Source organism: Molothrus aeneus, chromosome Z (assembly GCF_037042795.1).
Source record: "Molothrus aeneus isolate 106 chromosome Z, BPBGC_Maene_1.0, whole genome shotgun sequence".
NCBI classification, from domain to species: Eukaryota; Metazoa; Chordata; class Aves; order Passeriformes; family Icteridae; genus Molothrus; species Molothrus aeneus.
Window position 1 is genome coordinate 35,835,494 of NC_089680.1, and position 18,562 is coordinate 35,854,055.

Here is an 18,562-nt window from a genome sequence, read left to right on the forward strand (position 1 = left end):
GTATTACTGTGGCAAGTTGGAAGTAATCACCAGTGCATCACTGAAACTGCATCTAAATTCTCCTAGCTTGAGAAGTATCTGAGCAAGCCTTAGAGCTCTGACCTGTAGCCTTTCCAATAGCATACCTCTGACATTCCATAAGTAGCATACAGCTCATCCCATTCCTTGATGTAGAACAGGAAAATCTGCTAGGCAATTATTATATTTTACTTCCTATCTAGAGGTTTTAAAAAACAACTGCCTAGTTATGTGGAAGACCTTTTTTTATTAACATGATGCTTTTGCTCAAGAAATTAGGACTTTGCTCTAAAAATTGCCAGGTTCGTACTTGGACCTAAAGTACTTCATTTGCGGGTCTTGAGTGGACGTTTCACTGATTTTAAGGGGGGTTTTTCATTTTTATTTTAGGTGTGCAGTGTTTCACTGTTGTTGTTTTTAAATCAGCACCTTCATTCAAACCCAAAATGACTTCTACTGAAATCAGCAATTTACCACAAACTTGAACAGGAACTATGATCAAAGCTCAGTGCGTCCTTCCAGTACCCTTGCCAACACCCAATGCCAGGCAGGAAGCATCACTTAAATTCTAATGAAAGGTTCAAATGACCCAGTGAAGGAGCAAAGTTGAAGTTATTTAAGTATGCTTAAAAGTCTATCCCAAGATGGAACTGACAAAGTGGCCATATGCCTAGCAGTTGGCAGACAGCATACCAAGGCAAGCAAGAGAGTCTTTATTAAGCAGAGTCTATATTTACTTACTTTGTATGCCCTAAAATTCTCCCTAACTACAACAAATGGCTACCTACCTGTGACATACATGAGAGTACAGCTAAAAGTTTTTTTTGAAAGACATATATCCTCCTCCAGATTACTCTGAACAGGTAATAAAAATGTTAAATATGCAGAGGCCTGTGTATCACACCCTCCATCAATATTTTGGTTCTCTGACACTCTAGAAGATAACAAGCCAACATTTCTTTGTAACGCCATGATAGCACGACTCTTTTAAACTCAGTAAACTCTTTTAAACTCAGTCTGAGTTACCTCTTCTACTAGAACAGATCTTATGTTGCTGGGGCTACCCTGATTTTCCCTCTGCAGTCTGCTATTGTAACTCTGGTCTCCCTTAAAATCTACTTGAACTTTTTGTACATTCATTTTTTTTTCCTTGAGATGCAAGTTTCACATGGAAAAAGTAATGTTTTATGTGAAAACAGGGAAACTCAAATAAAGTAAGATCCTAGCAAAAACACTGCAGAAGCTTGTAGCCTTCACATCAGGTAGGAGTTAATCTGGAGCAATTCACACAACTAACAGAGTTTTGGAGGCAACTTGCTATGCACCAGTGGAAGGAACCAAGATATCCTATCAGTGGGAAGAAGAAATAGACAGTTTAGAATCATAGAATCATGGAGATGGAAGAATCAAGTTAAATTCTACCCTTTGCCTACTGCCCACCTGGTGTGACTGAAGAGTATTTGCAACTGAAACCATGGTACAAGATCAATCAACATATTTTGATTCTGTTAAGAAGTGTCAGAGCAGTCCAGAACTGAAACAATACGGTCAGCCTCAGACTGCAAATACAGCACAGCAGGTCAGGCAGTGGTAAGGCTGCTTTTTGGAAGTGACATCTAGAATTCTGATTAACTGGAGGTAAACTAAATTCAATTAATCCAAAAGTATTTATTATTTGATCCTGCAAAAAGATAGATTCTACCTCCTCTACCTTCAGACAGGTGTTGTCAAGAAAATGATGTTAAAGAAGACTGATGAAACAAGAGGAGCCGCTACAAAAATTTTAAAAAAACTTTTTTGTTTATTGACAGCATGTGGCAAGACTGCTACAGGTAACAGATGGAGAACACATTTCTGCCTCGCCCACCACCTACCAACTCAACCCACGTAAGCAATGAAGCATGAGACCCTCCAGGTTTCAGTATACTGTAATACAATTTTGTTCCATGTATGTCCAGCTAGGCATGTGCCTTGCTTGGCAAAAACTGTTATTTTCGGGGAAAACAAGACAAGGCATCATAAAAATGGTGGTTAAACTTGCAGTTATTTCTAGACTCCAACAGAACTTTGCATGCTATGATATTAAGGATTCTGGTCATAGAAGTATAGGTAATTAGCAGCTTATTAGCCTAGTGCTTCAATTAGAGTGAACATAATTTTTGCTATACAGGTTATATCCAATCTTATCCCACCAGTTGGTATCTGATTCAATCATCATTTTTGACCTCTAAGAGTGCAAAAGTTAAGTTTTGCATTTGAGACTTCTTTTCTAAATGAAGCATATTACTCTTACTTGGATTTGATTTCATTTAGCTTGATTTTGGGCCTTTAAATTACATTAAGAGCATTATGATATTTGCTCTCTTCTTTACATTACTTACATAATGTCTCACAGGACATCATCTGTAAAACATTATTAAATGTTTTTATGTTTCTTGCCACATAAGTCAGACGTAGCCATATTGACCAGAGCCCATCAAAACAGACTTCTTTAAGTCTAGACTTGAAAAGCCTTTCCAGAATGAGAACACAGGTTTCTAATCCAAATTCCATGAATCACAATGCAGTTCCATTTAGGCCATGCGTATCTCCAGTTTGCTCTAGGAAAGAGCTTCCAAGACACCTGTAGTAAGGTTTGGAATGCTAAGACAGACACGTTAATACGTTCACTCACACACTCAGTGAATTACCTCTCAGAGGAATGAATCAGATTTACCACTATATTTTAAATCAGATTGTCTTTAATCTCCCACACACTTGCGTATCTACTAGTTACTAGTTTGTTACAGCAGTTGATATATCTAGGAATGCAATGCTTGTGGTTACTTTCTATCTTTCCTCTCACGATGCCATCCTGAAAAACAAGTTTTATTGATTTTCCCTTCAGATAACACCCTGTATCAATAGAGGCTGAGAGGGATTTAGAGCAGCCCTGCAGTGAAGTACTTGGTGTTACTAGTGGATAAGAGGTTGGACACGACCCAGCCATGGGCCCTCACAGCTCAGAGAGCGACACGTGTCCTGGGCTGCATCCAGAGCAGTTCGGAAGGGAGGGGATTCTGCCCCTCTGCTCTGCTCTGCTGAGACTCCACCTACAGTGCTGCATCAGCTCTGGGGTCACAGCACTGGAAGGACATAGACCTATTGGAGGAGACTGAGAGAAGGGCCACAGAGACGACAAGAGGGACAGAGCACTCGCCATAAAAGGAAAGGCCGAGAGAGTTTGGGTTTACTCAGCTTGGAGAAGGCTTTGGGGAGAGCTTAGAGCACCTTCCAGTACCTAAAGGAGACCTACAAGAAGACTGAAGAGGAACTTTTTACAAGGCATGTAGTGATCAGACAAAGGGGAATGGCTTTATAGTGAAAGCTGGAAAGTTTAGATTTGGTATTAGGAAAAACATTCTTTACTGTGAGGGTGGTGAGGCACTGGAACCATTTGCTCAGAGCAGCTGCAGATGCCCCATCCCTTGAAGTGTTTCAAAGCCAGGTTAGATGAAACTCTGAGCAAACTGGTCTAGCGAAAATTGTACCTGCCCATGGCAGGGCAGTTGGAACTAGGTGATCTCTAATGCCCTTTCCAATCCAAACCATTTAATGGTCCTGAGATGAGATTCTTAACAGATTTTGAAAACTTCTGAAGTAGTAGTTCAAAACTGTATTAGTGAAGTCCTGGACATCAGTTCGAATATACCTTTCCCATTTCAGCAATGTTAATTGTTAGTCTTCTGTATTTTGTCACCTTTCTCGCTCAGTAATTGACTTCTGTAACTGTGAATCGGTTTCTTCCTCAACCTTTCCAGCTCAGCACTAGAGGCTTATGTATTTCACCTCAGCGGTGTAGCTACATTTCCACTTTTTGCTTTATTCTTTCTAGAGCCTCTAGTACTCAAGTGTTGGAATTGTACTTCTTTTACACCATGTTCCCAAATGCAAGTGTCTCAATCTGAAGGTCAGAAATTTGATTTTACCCAAACTTAACTGACTAAAAGAAAACTGCAGGAAACTCTAATCTGCTCAGCCTAGAATCACAATAGAAGTTTTTCTCAACTCCAAATATATAACTGTTTCTTTATTAAACATATGAACACCTAAACAAGTCTGTGAATTTACCCAGTTCATCCCAGAGCTGCCTATACTTGTCAGTCATTGTAGTTCCTTGTTGTCTCCAAAGCGACAGACGGGGGTCAGCCATGAACTGTTCTGTTATCAACGTCAACATGCGCGCTCCATTTGAATCTCTCATTTTTAGCATCTCTCGCACCTAGGAAACGAGTCTTTTAATACAAACTTGAAAAAAGCAAAGAAATCGCAGTACAGACAATATGCTGCAGTGTTAAATATTCCCCTTTTGCTAAGTTAGAAATGCAATTCATATGTATGATGGCAAATTTTTAGGTAGAAAAAACAGTCTGCCTTCCCAATTTTTGACAAAATTTTGGGCTCAGTATCCAATTGCAATTCTTCAGAGAATTTTTCACAAGCAATCCACAGGTGTATTATACAAACTGCTGTAAGGTTTTCCACCATTTTGGGGGTGGGAAGGAAGAAGAGAACAGCAAAGCTGTAGAAGCTTGAAATGTTATTTCATATCCTTACACTGATCAAGACAAACCAGATTGTAGTCCACTTCTGTACAACTCATTATCAAGTTGCCATTGTATTCCCAAGGCTTTGTGTTATTTTAGAATAGCAGAATCTAGAACTCTGAGTAAGATGCAAGCAAGTACAGACCGGCTTGGAGAACAGGGGAAAGAAAAAAAGGTTCAGAGTACTCAACACACCTTTGCAAAAAGCAAATTGAGCTGCTTCCCTGATCCATGGTATCCACCCTGGGAAAGGAAGAGTTTAACCTGTTCTTGGACTTGTTCCTCATCCAAATGCCAGCAATTTTCATCATCTATGCTAGCACCTGCTGTTGGGTCAGGAGCACCTGCAAACAGCAAGAAAAGAAATCATTATGTTCTATATGAAGAAGAGAGGTTCTTGAGTCCAGGGGAGAGGACTACTGCAGAGGGGTTTTTTATGTCTTCTCCTGTTTTGGATACCTTGATTTTAATCTAAACAGTCTTTAGAATAGACTTAAATTTCTTCTCAGTAGTCTTAAGCACTTAGAAATTATACCTATGAAAAGGCATTTAAATACATAATATTCTCTTCTCTGACAAAACATTAGAATCAAGGTAAGGGTTTTTCTTCCCATCTCAGCAGCTACACTAGAATGATTTTACAAGGAAAATTAAGATTTTTGAATTATATTTCTACCACTGTGATGTTAAAACCACTCTCCCCAAAACACCTGTGTAATTCCTGTACCTTCAGCAATCTTGCTCAGGTTTAAGTGACTGCTAGTGAGCGCTGCTATTGATGAACATGAGGAGAATCATCACCTTGGTGCCTCTGAGCTGTGATGGCTCTGCAAAGCTAAACAAAGAGTAAAAAAATCCCCAAACAAATCCAAAGTCTTAAAGCACTAAAGGCATTTCCATCATAAGTAAGAGCTATAGACACTCGACTATGCTGCTTTCAAGGAAGCATTTTTACATAGGCAATGTCATCTGCACAGAGTCAATTAAGAGCCACTTGACTTGAATTAGCCCAGTATCAACTGAAATTACTAGATTCACATAAAGCAGTGCTTTGGCCACAGATTGCCATAACGCAGCTTTTGCAGATCAGACCAGTGATGTTCCCTCTCTTGAACTTAACAAGTTCTTGCACCATCTAATAAACTATATTTTTCTGAAGAACCCTGCACCTCCACTGGACATCTTCTAAAAGGTCGTCAAACTGAACAGGCTGAAAAGTACTTATCTACAGTGTTGGACTCAGCTCAAGGCTGGGAATCACCATACCATATATCAGTTATTTTAAGCATGGCTGAGACTCAAGTTGACCTTACATTTTAATTTTGAATTTATCACAGCTGCATAATCTCTATCTCTATTATGTTTTGAGAAGATGTTATAGAAATGAATCACGTTCAACAACTCTCTCATTGAAATCTGTGTCCATGTTACTCTGTAGAAAAAAAGAAAATATTGCCAGGGAAAGAAAATTACATAAATTTCAAAAAAGCTGGGACTTTTTATAGAAATCCTAAAAACTTAAAAAACCAAAATAGCTACAACTCTACAATGTACAGGAAAAAAACCCATTGATTCTATTGATTCAAACTTTTGTTTCAGAATTGCAGCTTTGCCATGAAGGTGAAGCTTTTAAGTGCTCACATGAAATGCTGAACTCTTTATTCAATGAAAATACAAACAGAAGATTTAGAAGGTCAGAGGGATTTCTTATCTACAAATTGCTGAGACTGTAAACAAAAAAATGTTCCAGCTCAGCAACTTCCTAAACTGTCTCATTTTCACAGCCTAAAGCAGGGAACAATGCACTGCTGTAAATATATATACACACATATATGCTTAATTAATAAGAAATTATGTCTTTGGAGGTGTGAATAAACTCTCCTGTTTCCCACAGGAACACAAAAATGTCTCAGAAGACAGGAATCAAGCTCAAGACAGCATAAAAACCAAGGAATCGAAAACTTGCTCTTCTGCAAATGTTTTCATCTTCAATTTATTTGTTTTAAAGGGCTTTCAATTCTGTCAGCTACATGAAACATTTACTGATAAGTCTTTGGTTGCACAGAACAAGATAAAAAGGAAAATCAAGCCACACAAGAATAAGCAGTGCAGCTGTTGCACAGACCAGGTTTGCAGTATCACCGTGCAAATAGTTTAAATATTTCATTGCTCTAAAACACAAAGAGGGTGAAGAGGAACTTTATAAAAGCAACAGTATATACAAGATACACTTAAATTTGTTCCTTACTTCAATAGAGATTTATCTTTAAATAATCTTGGTAGGGTTACTTTCAAACTGAATTAAAAATAGCCCAGTATTCCCCAGCTAAGCTTCCCTATTTAGGGGATGAAAAAAAATCATTCTGCAACTCTTTACACTTTATCTGTGTAAATAGATAAAGCTCACCTGTCATTTTGTGTTACAAGGTTAGAAAAGCAATACAGCTACCACAGATTCTTTAACAACAGGTTTCCTTTACAAAAATAAGTGTACCTGCTACCCAGGGCCACCAGCACTGCCTCCACCAAGGCTACTCCTGCCAGTATGATCCCAAATATATCTTAACCAGGAGCACAGTATCACTACACTCACACCACAGTTACTTGCAAGCTGTTAGGCCAGACGACTGTAAAGGATGAAGATGCCAAGAGTCTGTGCCGTACAGTCCTCTTCAGCACAGTACACAGATACTCTGACTGAGAATGATTTTCTTTCTTACAAGATCTTACATAGCCAATATTCAGTATGATCAAAATTTTTAATTCTAAAGAAATTTCAGTGTACATATAAGCAGCACCAGCTACAGTTGCAATTCACTCATCTTTCAATCCGGATGGCAGCCATAGCTGTGGCATGAGGACACTGTGTCTGATCAGGCACAAGTCCAGACACCTTTCAACCAAGGCAGCAGCCAGGCAGCCTACTGATGCTGCTGGAGAAGCCTCAGCTTCAGCTGCTTATCATTCTTGTTTTGGGGTCAAGACATGACCATCTCCCATGTCTCTCAACTATCTAGGCACTTTTCAAGTTCACTAGGTTCACCTACACCCAGGTGACTCATCTAGCCTGTTTCCTCTCCCACTTGAACAGATCATGGATGGGATTTCTACACTGGCATTTCTTCTGAAAACACAGGAGTGGGTCAATAGGTAAGGAACTATCTGAATGAGCAGGACGAGGAAGCTGACTTAGGGGCTGTGAGAAGCCCTAGCAGTAGCTGTCAGGAAGGCTCAGGCTCAACACTGAATAGGCAGAGCTGAAGGCTCAAACCAAAGGCAGCAGCTTCGCTCAGGGTGTGGCACGGCCCTGAACTGGCACTGGCAAGGCTTTGGCAGAAGGACAATTTGGCTGCAGAAAGAAAAGAGGAACATGAACAGCCCTGAATTTAAACTCTGCAGGGCAGTTTGGTACCAGGGTTAAACCCTGTCTCCCACTTGTAACCTGGGGATAAGTGTTACTCATGTGCTTCAGAAAGATGTCATGAGGATACATGAGTTCACATTTGAACTATGAAAGTGAGAAGTACTGTATAATTATGCTAATATTAAAACCTGTAATTAAAGTGTGTCAGTTTATAGACACTAAACTAACATATTAATCTCCTTCTCCCCAGCCTCTGGCTTTTTAAACTTTTGCCATGACTGGTCTTTGAAATACACTGTACATCATGTACATACATTTAAACATACTAAATAAAGTCTTCATAACCAGTATACAGACACAGCCATATATACTTACTCATGCTCCTTTACTATAATTACTAAATTGCAATCTCAGCAGTCAAAGCAGGAATATTGTGCACAACTGTTTGTGACACTGAACATCTAATAGCGTTTGAAAACAGGGTAGCGGCCTCTTACATTTAGGGTCATAGCATGTTAAATATAACCAACTCCCAAGTTCTAAGAAGCAGGAGCATTTGAAAAATAAGCACTTGGTTCATTTACATAGCATTTAAAAGCAACTGCTTTCAAGATGAGCAACCATGTTTAAGAACTGATGCTGTACATGGAGAACTTAACCTCACAAAATAGAAGCAAGTAGGGAGCAATGACTAAAAATGGACTAAAGTTCTTACATTGCCAACTACTCAGGGGCAGATCAACAGGGAGATTTGGATAAAACAAGGCAAACTCTTTCTCTGATCCTTATTTCTGCAGTATCAAAAGAGTTGACTTCAAATAAAACCATGCTGAATTATTCACTTGTAGCAATCTACACAGATATTTTCTTGAAGTTTCTAATAAAAATGTCATTAATTTAAGTATACAAACGAACTGTAGATCAGGTACATTTTATTAAAAGTCATCCCATGGCAGCATTAAGGAGAAGATATGGAAAAATTACTACAAATAAAAAGCATGACTTAATGAGTATTATGTGAAGACAGAATGAAAGAAACCTAGCTAGAAACCAATGTTGCTAGATGCTGATTCACAACAGAATAGTGATTGATTTTAAAAACACAGTATATTCGAATTATTCTAAACAATAATTAGATAAAACCAAAGATCATTAAAATAATGATTCAAAAATATTATTATGTCTTTGATTCTCCAAATGATTCCAAGTTTAGACATAAGTCTAAAGGACTTATAGACCTTTGGGTGCACTTCAGGACCTTTGGGTGCACTATTTAACACCTGTTCAGCAGCTCACAGCACCAAAGGAAAACAGCAAATGCTATGAAGCTGTCAGTGATAACAACACAAAACATGAAGACTATGCTAAGTTGCAGAGGAAAGTTAATTAAATCCCAACAAGTTTTTAAACTTCAAAAAATTCTGCATTCCCTCTGTACATATAGCCAAACATGCTGTATTATCTACTAACAATATCTAACTTCTCCTGCTAAAATCCGCATCTCACAAAAATCCACATCATCATATAGCAATACATTTCAAAACTTATTTATGCATGACAGATAGAAGAACTCTATCAGTATAGATAAGCATACTTTATTTTAATTATTTATCTTCCATGTCTTTTAGCAAAATCTCACTATTTTCTATGCAACAAGTTTTATATTTATGTTTAGTGTATCTGAAAAAACCTTTCCTAAAAATATTAGTTTCATAAATTATTTTTCATGTTACTTTTCAGCTACCAGTCTTTTCTTTTTATTTTTACATTCTACTGCTTATTTACATTTAGTTAGGTTTCTTGAATTTCTCTAGTTTTGGCTACTTTTACTTTTACTTCCTCCCCAGATCTGGCTCACCAAACAATTCTCATACTAAGCACTTTCATTCTTCTTTAAAGGAAATTCACCTGCCACTTCCTGCATTCATCTTTTGCAACTAGACTCTCAATCAATTTTGAACTTTAGGCAGGGCCATGTGAAAGATTCTTTATGTAATGTTAACATAACTTTATATAATATTAAAGAAAATGATTTATTTTTATTCTTTTTACTAGCAGATCAGCAATATATTTTATTCAGCCCTACCCTTCTCCACAATATTCTATTAAAACACCCATCATTCTAGTTAATACATTAAGTACATCTAAACACGTATTAACCTGTACCTCCAGATTGCCTCTTTGAACTTAATAGTTACAGGAACAACATTAGATATTCTGAAATTTTCTTTTAAAGCTTCTTTTTTGTAGATGTTTTCTTCTTGAATGCCTCCCACAGCACTGCTAATATACATTACAAATTAACATTTGTTGAGGATGTGCCCATATTTGCTTGGACAAATGCAGAAAAAAGTAGAGAAAACAAGGTGCCTGTCCTTTTGAAGATGAATATACTTCAGCTGCTTCCTCCCAGACTCTCCCTCTTAAACTTGAGTTCATCTGTATGTGGATCTGTACTGGCAAGTGACTTCTACTGCAAGTTGGAGAATCAGAGAAAGGCAAAAGTCTGGAGAAATCCATATATTTCCTCCAAGAGCAGAGATTGCAACAGCAGCAATAAACAGGAAAAGAAAGAGTACAGCTTAAAAGGTAAAAATTAAGTAGGTTTTCCAGGCTGTTCCTTATACTAAAACCATCAGAGCCTTTTTCACTATGCACGTAATAAAAAACCAATGCTAATACAAGACTAATACAAAAAACAGGCCTTCCCTCTCCCTCCACCCGTCCCACAGTTACTTTGCTATTTCCACTCAAATTCTCATGAACACAGTACGGCCTTTCAATCAATTTATTGAAGTGAGAGTTTCATACCTATGAAAAGGCAGATCTAAGATGACAAATCCAGCTGACAATCTGTTGTTATCCTGATTGCTCTCTTCCTAGAATACACGTTCTCTCCTACCAATGGTACAAAAATCAAAAGGGAGGAAAAAAGCCTCAGCTAAACAAGACCCAAAGCTATATCCAGCCTCCTGTGAGAGCACACCCAAACCAAAATCCAATGTGAAGCCAGCAGTTCTGTAGTACAAACACCAGGGAGGGCATCAGTATTAATACATGCAGTTGTCTTCAGTATGGATTACACACCACAAAACTCCAGCTGAGATCATCAGGAACATGAACAGCTGGAACAGCATCACATGAAAAAATCAGAACACAGTAACTTCTCAAAATCAATAGGTGCTTTTGTGCTCTAAAAATATGAAGAGCAATCTTGCAATCACCACCAAGTGAAAATAGCATGGCAAATACAGAAAATATTCCCACTAAATCACTTGTCTTTCCTGAAGAAATTAGCAACTAGCCAACATATTCTTCTGATTTTAACAGCATCCTCTTATTTCTCCCTGCAGTGAGGCTCACTCATGAAGCAAGAAAGGATATTGCATCACTTGTGTCCACCAAGAAACTCAAAGGGGCTGGTTATTATAAACCTGTGTCAATATAAGTCACTTCACTAATTCCCCCAGTAACCTCCTGAAAGGTGGCCAAAGACAGTCATTGAATGCTGCATAACACAGGTCTGAGCAGGTGAAACATTATCCAATTACCTTTTGTTTAAAGGAGAGAACCGATGTTGTTTCATCTAATCATCTCTCTCATGAGCCAGCTCATAAGGAAGACAAGACAACTGTGGTCAAAGCTTTTCCAAGTCCCATACCATTCAAACATACAATTAAATACTATTCAAGAGCTGACTTTTTTTGCATATCACTGAAAATATATGAAAATTAGAGCTACTACAGTAATCACAGAGAAAAAAAATAAAAGAATGGAAGTCTTATATAGAACAACACTGAAATTAAACTACCTCTAGGCAACATTGAAAATAATTTCCCCATCCAACTCCAGATTCAGAATTTCTCTTAATCATAGCTGTTTCAGGTTTTCCTGTGCCAGGTCTCCTCTACTTTCAAGAAACAAGTTTTTCCAAGCATTTCTTCTCACTTATCTATGCCTTCAAGTAGAATTTAATATAACTTCTCTTCAAACACTAGTTCAGTGAGGTGAGACTGTTCAAAGCAAGACAGGTCTTCAAAACAGTTTTGTGCTACAAACTCAACATCTGCAGCTGAGGAGGTATCATAGAGTAAATGGTGATCTTACATTCATCATGCTATGATATTAGAATGAGAAACACTTTATTGGTAATTTTTCATTGAGGTTTTTTGTCAGGTGTATTATTTTTAATCTAAGGAATTTGATTAAAGATCAAGAGAACAGAATTATGGTATGAATCCCAGAATAACACTTCTCTACAGAAGAACTCACTTTTTCCTTATAAGAACTATGTAATTTTTTAGTATTGTGAACACAAAATAATTCAGACCATGGTTTTATGTGTGTCTGAGAGAAAAGCAGGAAACTATATAAAGTCTTTTATAACCCAGTCTCCTTTGGTAATAGCAGTTGATTTTCTTATGCTTCCTGGATTTTCTGCTTTGGCTCTTGGCATTTTAGTAGAAAATAGTCAATAAAGACATGCTGCAATCTCACCTACTAGGAAGACAGCAACAAATGGAAGAAACATTTCAGTTTTTTGGATCATTTTAAACTAATCTACTCAAATTCTTTTTGAAATATCTTAAGTGATCATCAACTTAGAATAGGAAATAAAACAACTTTTTGCTATTGTCAACGACAGAAATCTCAAATCTTTCTCCAAAACTACTTAATATAATAATGAGCAATGAGATAGTCTGACAGTAAATAGTTGACAAAGACTAACTATCATGCCTATGATTAGTGTAATTTACAGACTTCACACTTATCAATCCTGTAACTGCTTGTCATTTCTCTTATATTAGCCATAGTATAGTTAATACAGACATTTATAACACCTGTCCTTTGTGTCCCATCCTTGCCTTCCCTTTTCTAGTCACCCTTGTCTGAATCTTCTGTACCCCGCTCTTACCCTAATTCTTCCTTATCCATCAGCTCACAAATGTTCAGGTTGTTAACATCTCTCATATGATACATGCTTTCAGCTCACAACATCCGAGCATGTTCCTCTACTGCTTATGTCCTGCCTCTCCTTTAGTGCCACTTCCTTTCCACAGTCACCATTACATTCAACAACTACAGCAACTGCCTTGCCTCTGGCCACATCGCCTTCTCCCCCAGTGACAAAAAAGACCACAGCTTCTGAAATTCACTATCTCACAGCATCCCCTGTCTGTGCCTGTTAGAGTCAGAGAAGCACAAGGAGAAAGTTTAAGCTGCAGATAAATCCTGTTATTAAAATGACTGGGTTTTTTCTGCCTACACTATAACTAACATACACATGGTTTTCTTTATCTTAGTATTAAGCATCTTGATTCTGGTTTTATTGCAAGTTCTTTGAGTAATGGTCACGTCTCAAATATTTAACACAAGGCCTGTTCCTGTCAATGAGAAAAAAAAAGAAAAGAAGATATTTTAGATATTAGGTAACTTATTCTTCCCCCCTAAGTTGCCCTAATACTTACAGCCCTGGCCACCTGAAAGCACATTTCTATCAGGTGACCTTACAGGAACACAGGACTCTAATAAACTAGCTGGGTCACCTCAAACTCACAACTACCTACTCTCAATTCAGCAGGGTCCATAAAAAAGCCATGTCAGAAGCCTCAAGTCAAATTCAGCACCCTTTAACAAACACAAGTTGTCCACAGCAAAAAATAGCCATTAAAATCATGTGTAGCAGAGAGAGCAGGAAAGATCAAGACCTTAGCTATACTGTAACTGCTGCAGCACCAACAGGAAAAAAGCACTGAAATGCAGTTTTTATGTTTCTTCTGACGTCATATATAAACCTAATCCCAAAACTTATTACAACTATATTTAATGAATGAAATAACAGTAACATCTACTTGCTTTTATGTTTTGCAGTTAAAACAAAATTCCACAATCAAAGTCTCAGAAAACTAGTACAAAGAACAAAATAACAAGACACCACTCCTAAGCTGGTAAAAAGAGTTCCTTTAAGCAATATGGCTATACAAAGAACACCACTACTCAGTTTATACTAGCTGGAGAACACAAGCATGAAGCAGATCACTTATTAACTGAACTGCAGAAAACATCAAGTTCATTGCTTATGAGTTCTTTTCTCTATTCCAAAGAGCAGCATTTTCTAAATATCTTAAAATGAAGGTTCAGTAGAAGAATCCTCTTTAGTAGACACCAGAATAATTCAGCACGGAAGACAACTAGGCAGGTCACACTCCTGCACAAAAAAAAGCTCAAAACCTATGAGGAAATGAAACAAAAGGAAGGACAAGTGTCAAACTCACCATGGACTTGATTGATTTCTGAATTCTGAGAAAGGATTTCATCTGCTAATTTTTGAGCAGTTGGCAAAACTTCTGTGTGGTGTACTGTGATCAAATACTGCACAAATTTTTGTAGTTGGTCTCTGTTCATTTGAAAAAGTGTCTCTGAAATGGGAAGATGCAGTTTGACCTGATCTGGCTTGCGGATCCGGTATAAAGAGAGTGCCACAACGTGGGCACAGTAAAATATGTCCTTGTTTCCACAGCTACAGGTCACTGAGGTAATCTTGCAACGATCAAAGCTGATAGCTACATTGCAAACAGTTTCTGGCTCCGATTGCATTGCAGGCTCTGTTACTGTGCCACTCAAGTGGAAACCTGTGCAGGAGGGGAAAAAGAGAACTTAATGATACATGCAAAATACTATATCTCATTATCAAGGAAGTTTTGTTAATGAAAAATTATACATCTCTAAGAACTTGCTTTAATTACCAATATGATTAATCCTTTTTTCCCCATACATACCTCTTTCATCTCAAATAAATCAAAAGGGGAATAAGAAGTTAGTTTATAAGCCCTCTGCCATACCCACAACATTCACAGAAGCTTGACAGCAAGAGAACTATTTATTTGGTAAATGACAGTTGCAGAAGCAGACCAATATCCCATCAAAACCAACATGAAACTACTCAGTAAATTGGCAGCAATTTTCCAAACCTCCCCACCAGGGAGCCTGCAGCACCTACCAGCAAATTTAAACATTCTCTCAATAAGTGAGAAGGAAGTAGTGCACTCTAGTGGCATGAACTCAGGCTCTAGCTCAACTCCAGCTGACTCACTGACAAGTCACATATCCTCCTTGCTTTCACTTCTCCCTCCACTGAGCTCATGCTAATGCTCACCGTCATCCAAGTGATCCAGTAGAATGACTATGTTTGTGCAGCATTTTGGACATGGAAACTGCTGCAGTTACCAATACACAGCATGCCGGACTTGTAATCCTCAATGAGACACATATGCACTGTTCTAGATGCATATGCAGTCTGCATTCTGGTCCTGTTTTTCCATCAGCATAATAAAGCGCAAGGCGAAAGAGCTAGGTCTGTGTGTATTGTAAGAAGACACAGTATATCCTAAGCAAGATGCTTCCTTCAGCAAATATACCACCTCAGCGCAGCACAAGATCTCAAATGCTGAAGATTCAACGTAAACCAACCTGTCTGTCCAACATGAAGGCCTAGGCTTGGCTCTCAATGCTTTATCACTGAATACCAGAATAAGGGGGTTTCTTTTTGATTTTACATAAGCATGATATTGATTTCAGCTCAAGCATTAAATCAGAGACACAGACACAGAGCAATGAAACTGAATTTCATATGCTGCACCAGCACTAGATTTGGGAAGTCCATACGCAATCTGAGATAGATACAAGTAAGGTGTTATATAACAAATACTTACAAAGGAAACAATATGAACCCACACTCCCCCAATGTGAAAAAAATTGATTTAATATTCTTGAAATACCAAAGAAGTGTACTGCAGGAAGCATTATCACATGAAAATTAGACAAGGGGGAGAGGAGGAAGCAATACATACATAGCTCTAATCCAAAATGCTGTATCCCAAACCAGCTTTAAAAAACTCTCTATCTTACAGGCAACAAAAAGGAAAATCCTTTATTTTTTCCATTTGTTTATACTGTATGTTTCAGAGCAGGTTATGCAGTTAGCATCACTGCAGTACTCTCATACTCTACCCTGAAGACAGTCATATGCGTACACTAACATTGACTTTGCAATGGGATGTTTCCCAGGTAGTTAGGAGTCGAGGCTGAAGAGGCAGTCAGTGTGAAGTGCAGAGAGAAGAAAGGCAGTGGATGAACAAGACCGGGATCAAGCAGTATTCTTGCTCCCACTCACCCCTTGTTAAGAGAAAGGGAGTGGAAGTGCCCCTCACATCATGAGCTCCTTCCTCTGTCTTTCCTTTTGGTTTTTAAGTAGTCACAGTGTTTCTTTAAGTGCCTACTCTCAAAAAGAAAGCCTTTGTAAAAGTTTAACCAGCTCTATCTATTTCTGGTTCATTCTCAGTAAGTGGAAGTTGGATTGATGGTCCCAAAGAAACTGCATGCGAGATTATTTTAATTCCACTTTCCTGTGAAGCATACATAAAAAATCCCATCTATAATCCATGAGCTGAGGAAAAGTCTAACACTTGAACACAGAAAGAGCCTGATCCTGCTCCTTCCTACTCTTTGTAAATACCTGGACTCCTATTAAATACAGTAGAAAAATGCCCAATGAAAGCTTTTCTGTTAAACTGATGCAAAGTAATAAAAAAACAGCTACTCTAACAACATTACCACTTTCAATTCATCAGTATATTTTTCAAGCATTCAAAAAGCTAAAACCCTCCTGGAAACATGAAGGTCTCCAGAAATATTCAGAGTTAAGAGCAGGCCTGCCCTTAAATACCTGCATTGCTTAGATACAAACATGGGTCATGGGTCCCTCTCCACTGGGGGCTTTTTATTAAGAATTCATGTTACAAGCACCAAAATTTAGAAACACAGATACTGGTCTAAACAATGACAGCCCTAATAGAGTCACCTTACTTAACCTACCCTTCTTAACTTACTGGGAGTTTAAACAAATTAAACACCTGCTGCTCTTGCAGGCTAAAGACATAGAAGCTCTGTATTAACGATCGCACTAAGATAAGTATCCTAATTATGAAACATTGTTTTGCTCCTCTTTATCTGTTTATATTTTTAAAGAAAGAAATTGTTGTTAGTAAATATGACCTTTAAAAAGTTTTAAGCATGTCAGAAAAACCAATTCAGGAAATTTCAGCTCAGAAGCGCTGGTAAGGCTGTTGTAATTTAACCTACCAGAAATCAAACTACACTTTCACCACTGACCCTCAACATTGCAGAGTACTGAACACACAGCTTTAATTTTTTTTAGCCTAACCATCTAATATTCTCCTACTAAAGTATGGAAGGTTGGAACAGGTAAAAAGTTTATGCACTGTGCTTTGCTAGAAAGTGTACACCAGCAGTAACTTACAGCCTGTCAAGAAGCAAGACGTTACATACTCCTGGATAAGGACAAAAGGAATTACCTATGTGGGGACTTGAAGAAAATGACATTTCACAAACAGGTCCAAAGGAGCAGAAAAGGTCTCCAGCAAAAACTTGCAAGCCCTCACCCTAAACAAGTACTTCCCTTCAAAGAGAAAATTTCTTTTAACCAAAGTTACAGAACCTTTGCTAGAAATATTTATTCATTCCAAACAACTCCAAGAACAATTATATTTCACTTTTTAGTTAGAGAGCTCATTCATTATTAGCTAAAGACAACAAAAGTGTTGCAGGCAGAAAAGTGTGCTCACTACAGTAGCTATTTATAGAACAGGCACATTTCACCTTTTCCTTTAGCGGTGGTAGTTTGAAACACTTTACTGTTCTCAAAACGGCTTGTGATCAGTAACTCAAGCTCAGCTAACATGTCCAATGCACAGAGACTTTGCACTCTGCAAAAAATGTGTTTAGAAAAGCAGCTGAAGCACTAAGACAATGTATAAACTAAAGTTCTTTTACAAAACAACTTTGCTTCTGTTGGACACTCACTTCAAAAACACCTCAGTGTTATTTAATAGCCGATAAAATAGCATTCTCAGCTGTCATACTTTTGAAAGGGAACTGTGCCAAAGTGCCATTAAGAAGAAAGCATTTAAAAGTCTGTGATTTTTATAAAGAAACTTTTGCCAAAATCTGCTAGACAGCATTCTGTTTACCAAAAATATTCTGGGACTTTAAAGCCACCTGATAATTGGAAATTCACACTATTACAATGTAGTACTTGCCAGCACAAGGATATATGCCTGTCATAACAAAAACACCCACCACTTTAGAGTAAAACAAAAGTAGGTTGAAACTATAACACAAAAAAGAGTAGGAAAAAACGGTGGCATGTGGAGAAGCAGCAGCAGGTAGGCTTTTGGTTACTCAAGCCAGAAACAAAGTTTGAAATATTGAGTCTCACTACCTCATAGGATAAGTAACAAAATTACTGCACCAAATAAACATCATTAATGACATCTCATGAGCTTAATTCATCTCTAATGTCAGTGTTCAAAAGCATCATGCTTAATAGGCCCAAGTCCAAAGAGACACTTTGAAAACATATAGACCGAAAAGACAAGAACTATCAGAAGTAGCCATGTAAAATGCTGGGGGTGGTGTGGTCTATGTCTCTGTGCTAACTCCAGTGGCTAAAAACAAAAACAAAAACAAAAAAAAACCCAAAAAAACCCCCAAAAAACAAACAAACAAAAAAAAA

General features: G+C 37.9%; 1 protein-coding gene across 1 annotated transcript in view; it reads right to left on the reverse strand.

Annotated features, from left to right (window-relative positions):
- Window positions 1-18,562, reverse strand: part of ZSWIM6 (zinc finger SWIM-type containing 6) — a 108,413-nt gene that overhangs the window by 33,874 nt on the left and 55,977 nt on the right. Inside the window, exons 2-4 of the mRNA XM_066568839.1 lie at window positions 14,244-14,600; window positions 4,800-4,948; window positions 4,129-4,279 (exon numbers count right to left, since the gene is read on the reverse strand). Coding sequence (XP_066424936.1) covers window positions 4,129-4,279; window positions 4,800-4,948; window positions 14,244-14,600 — 657 coding nt within the window. The remainder of the gene's footprint in view (window positions 1-4,128; window positions 4,280-4,799; window positions 4,949-14,243; window positions 14,601-18,562) is intronic.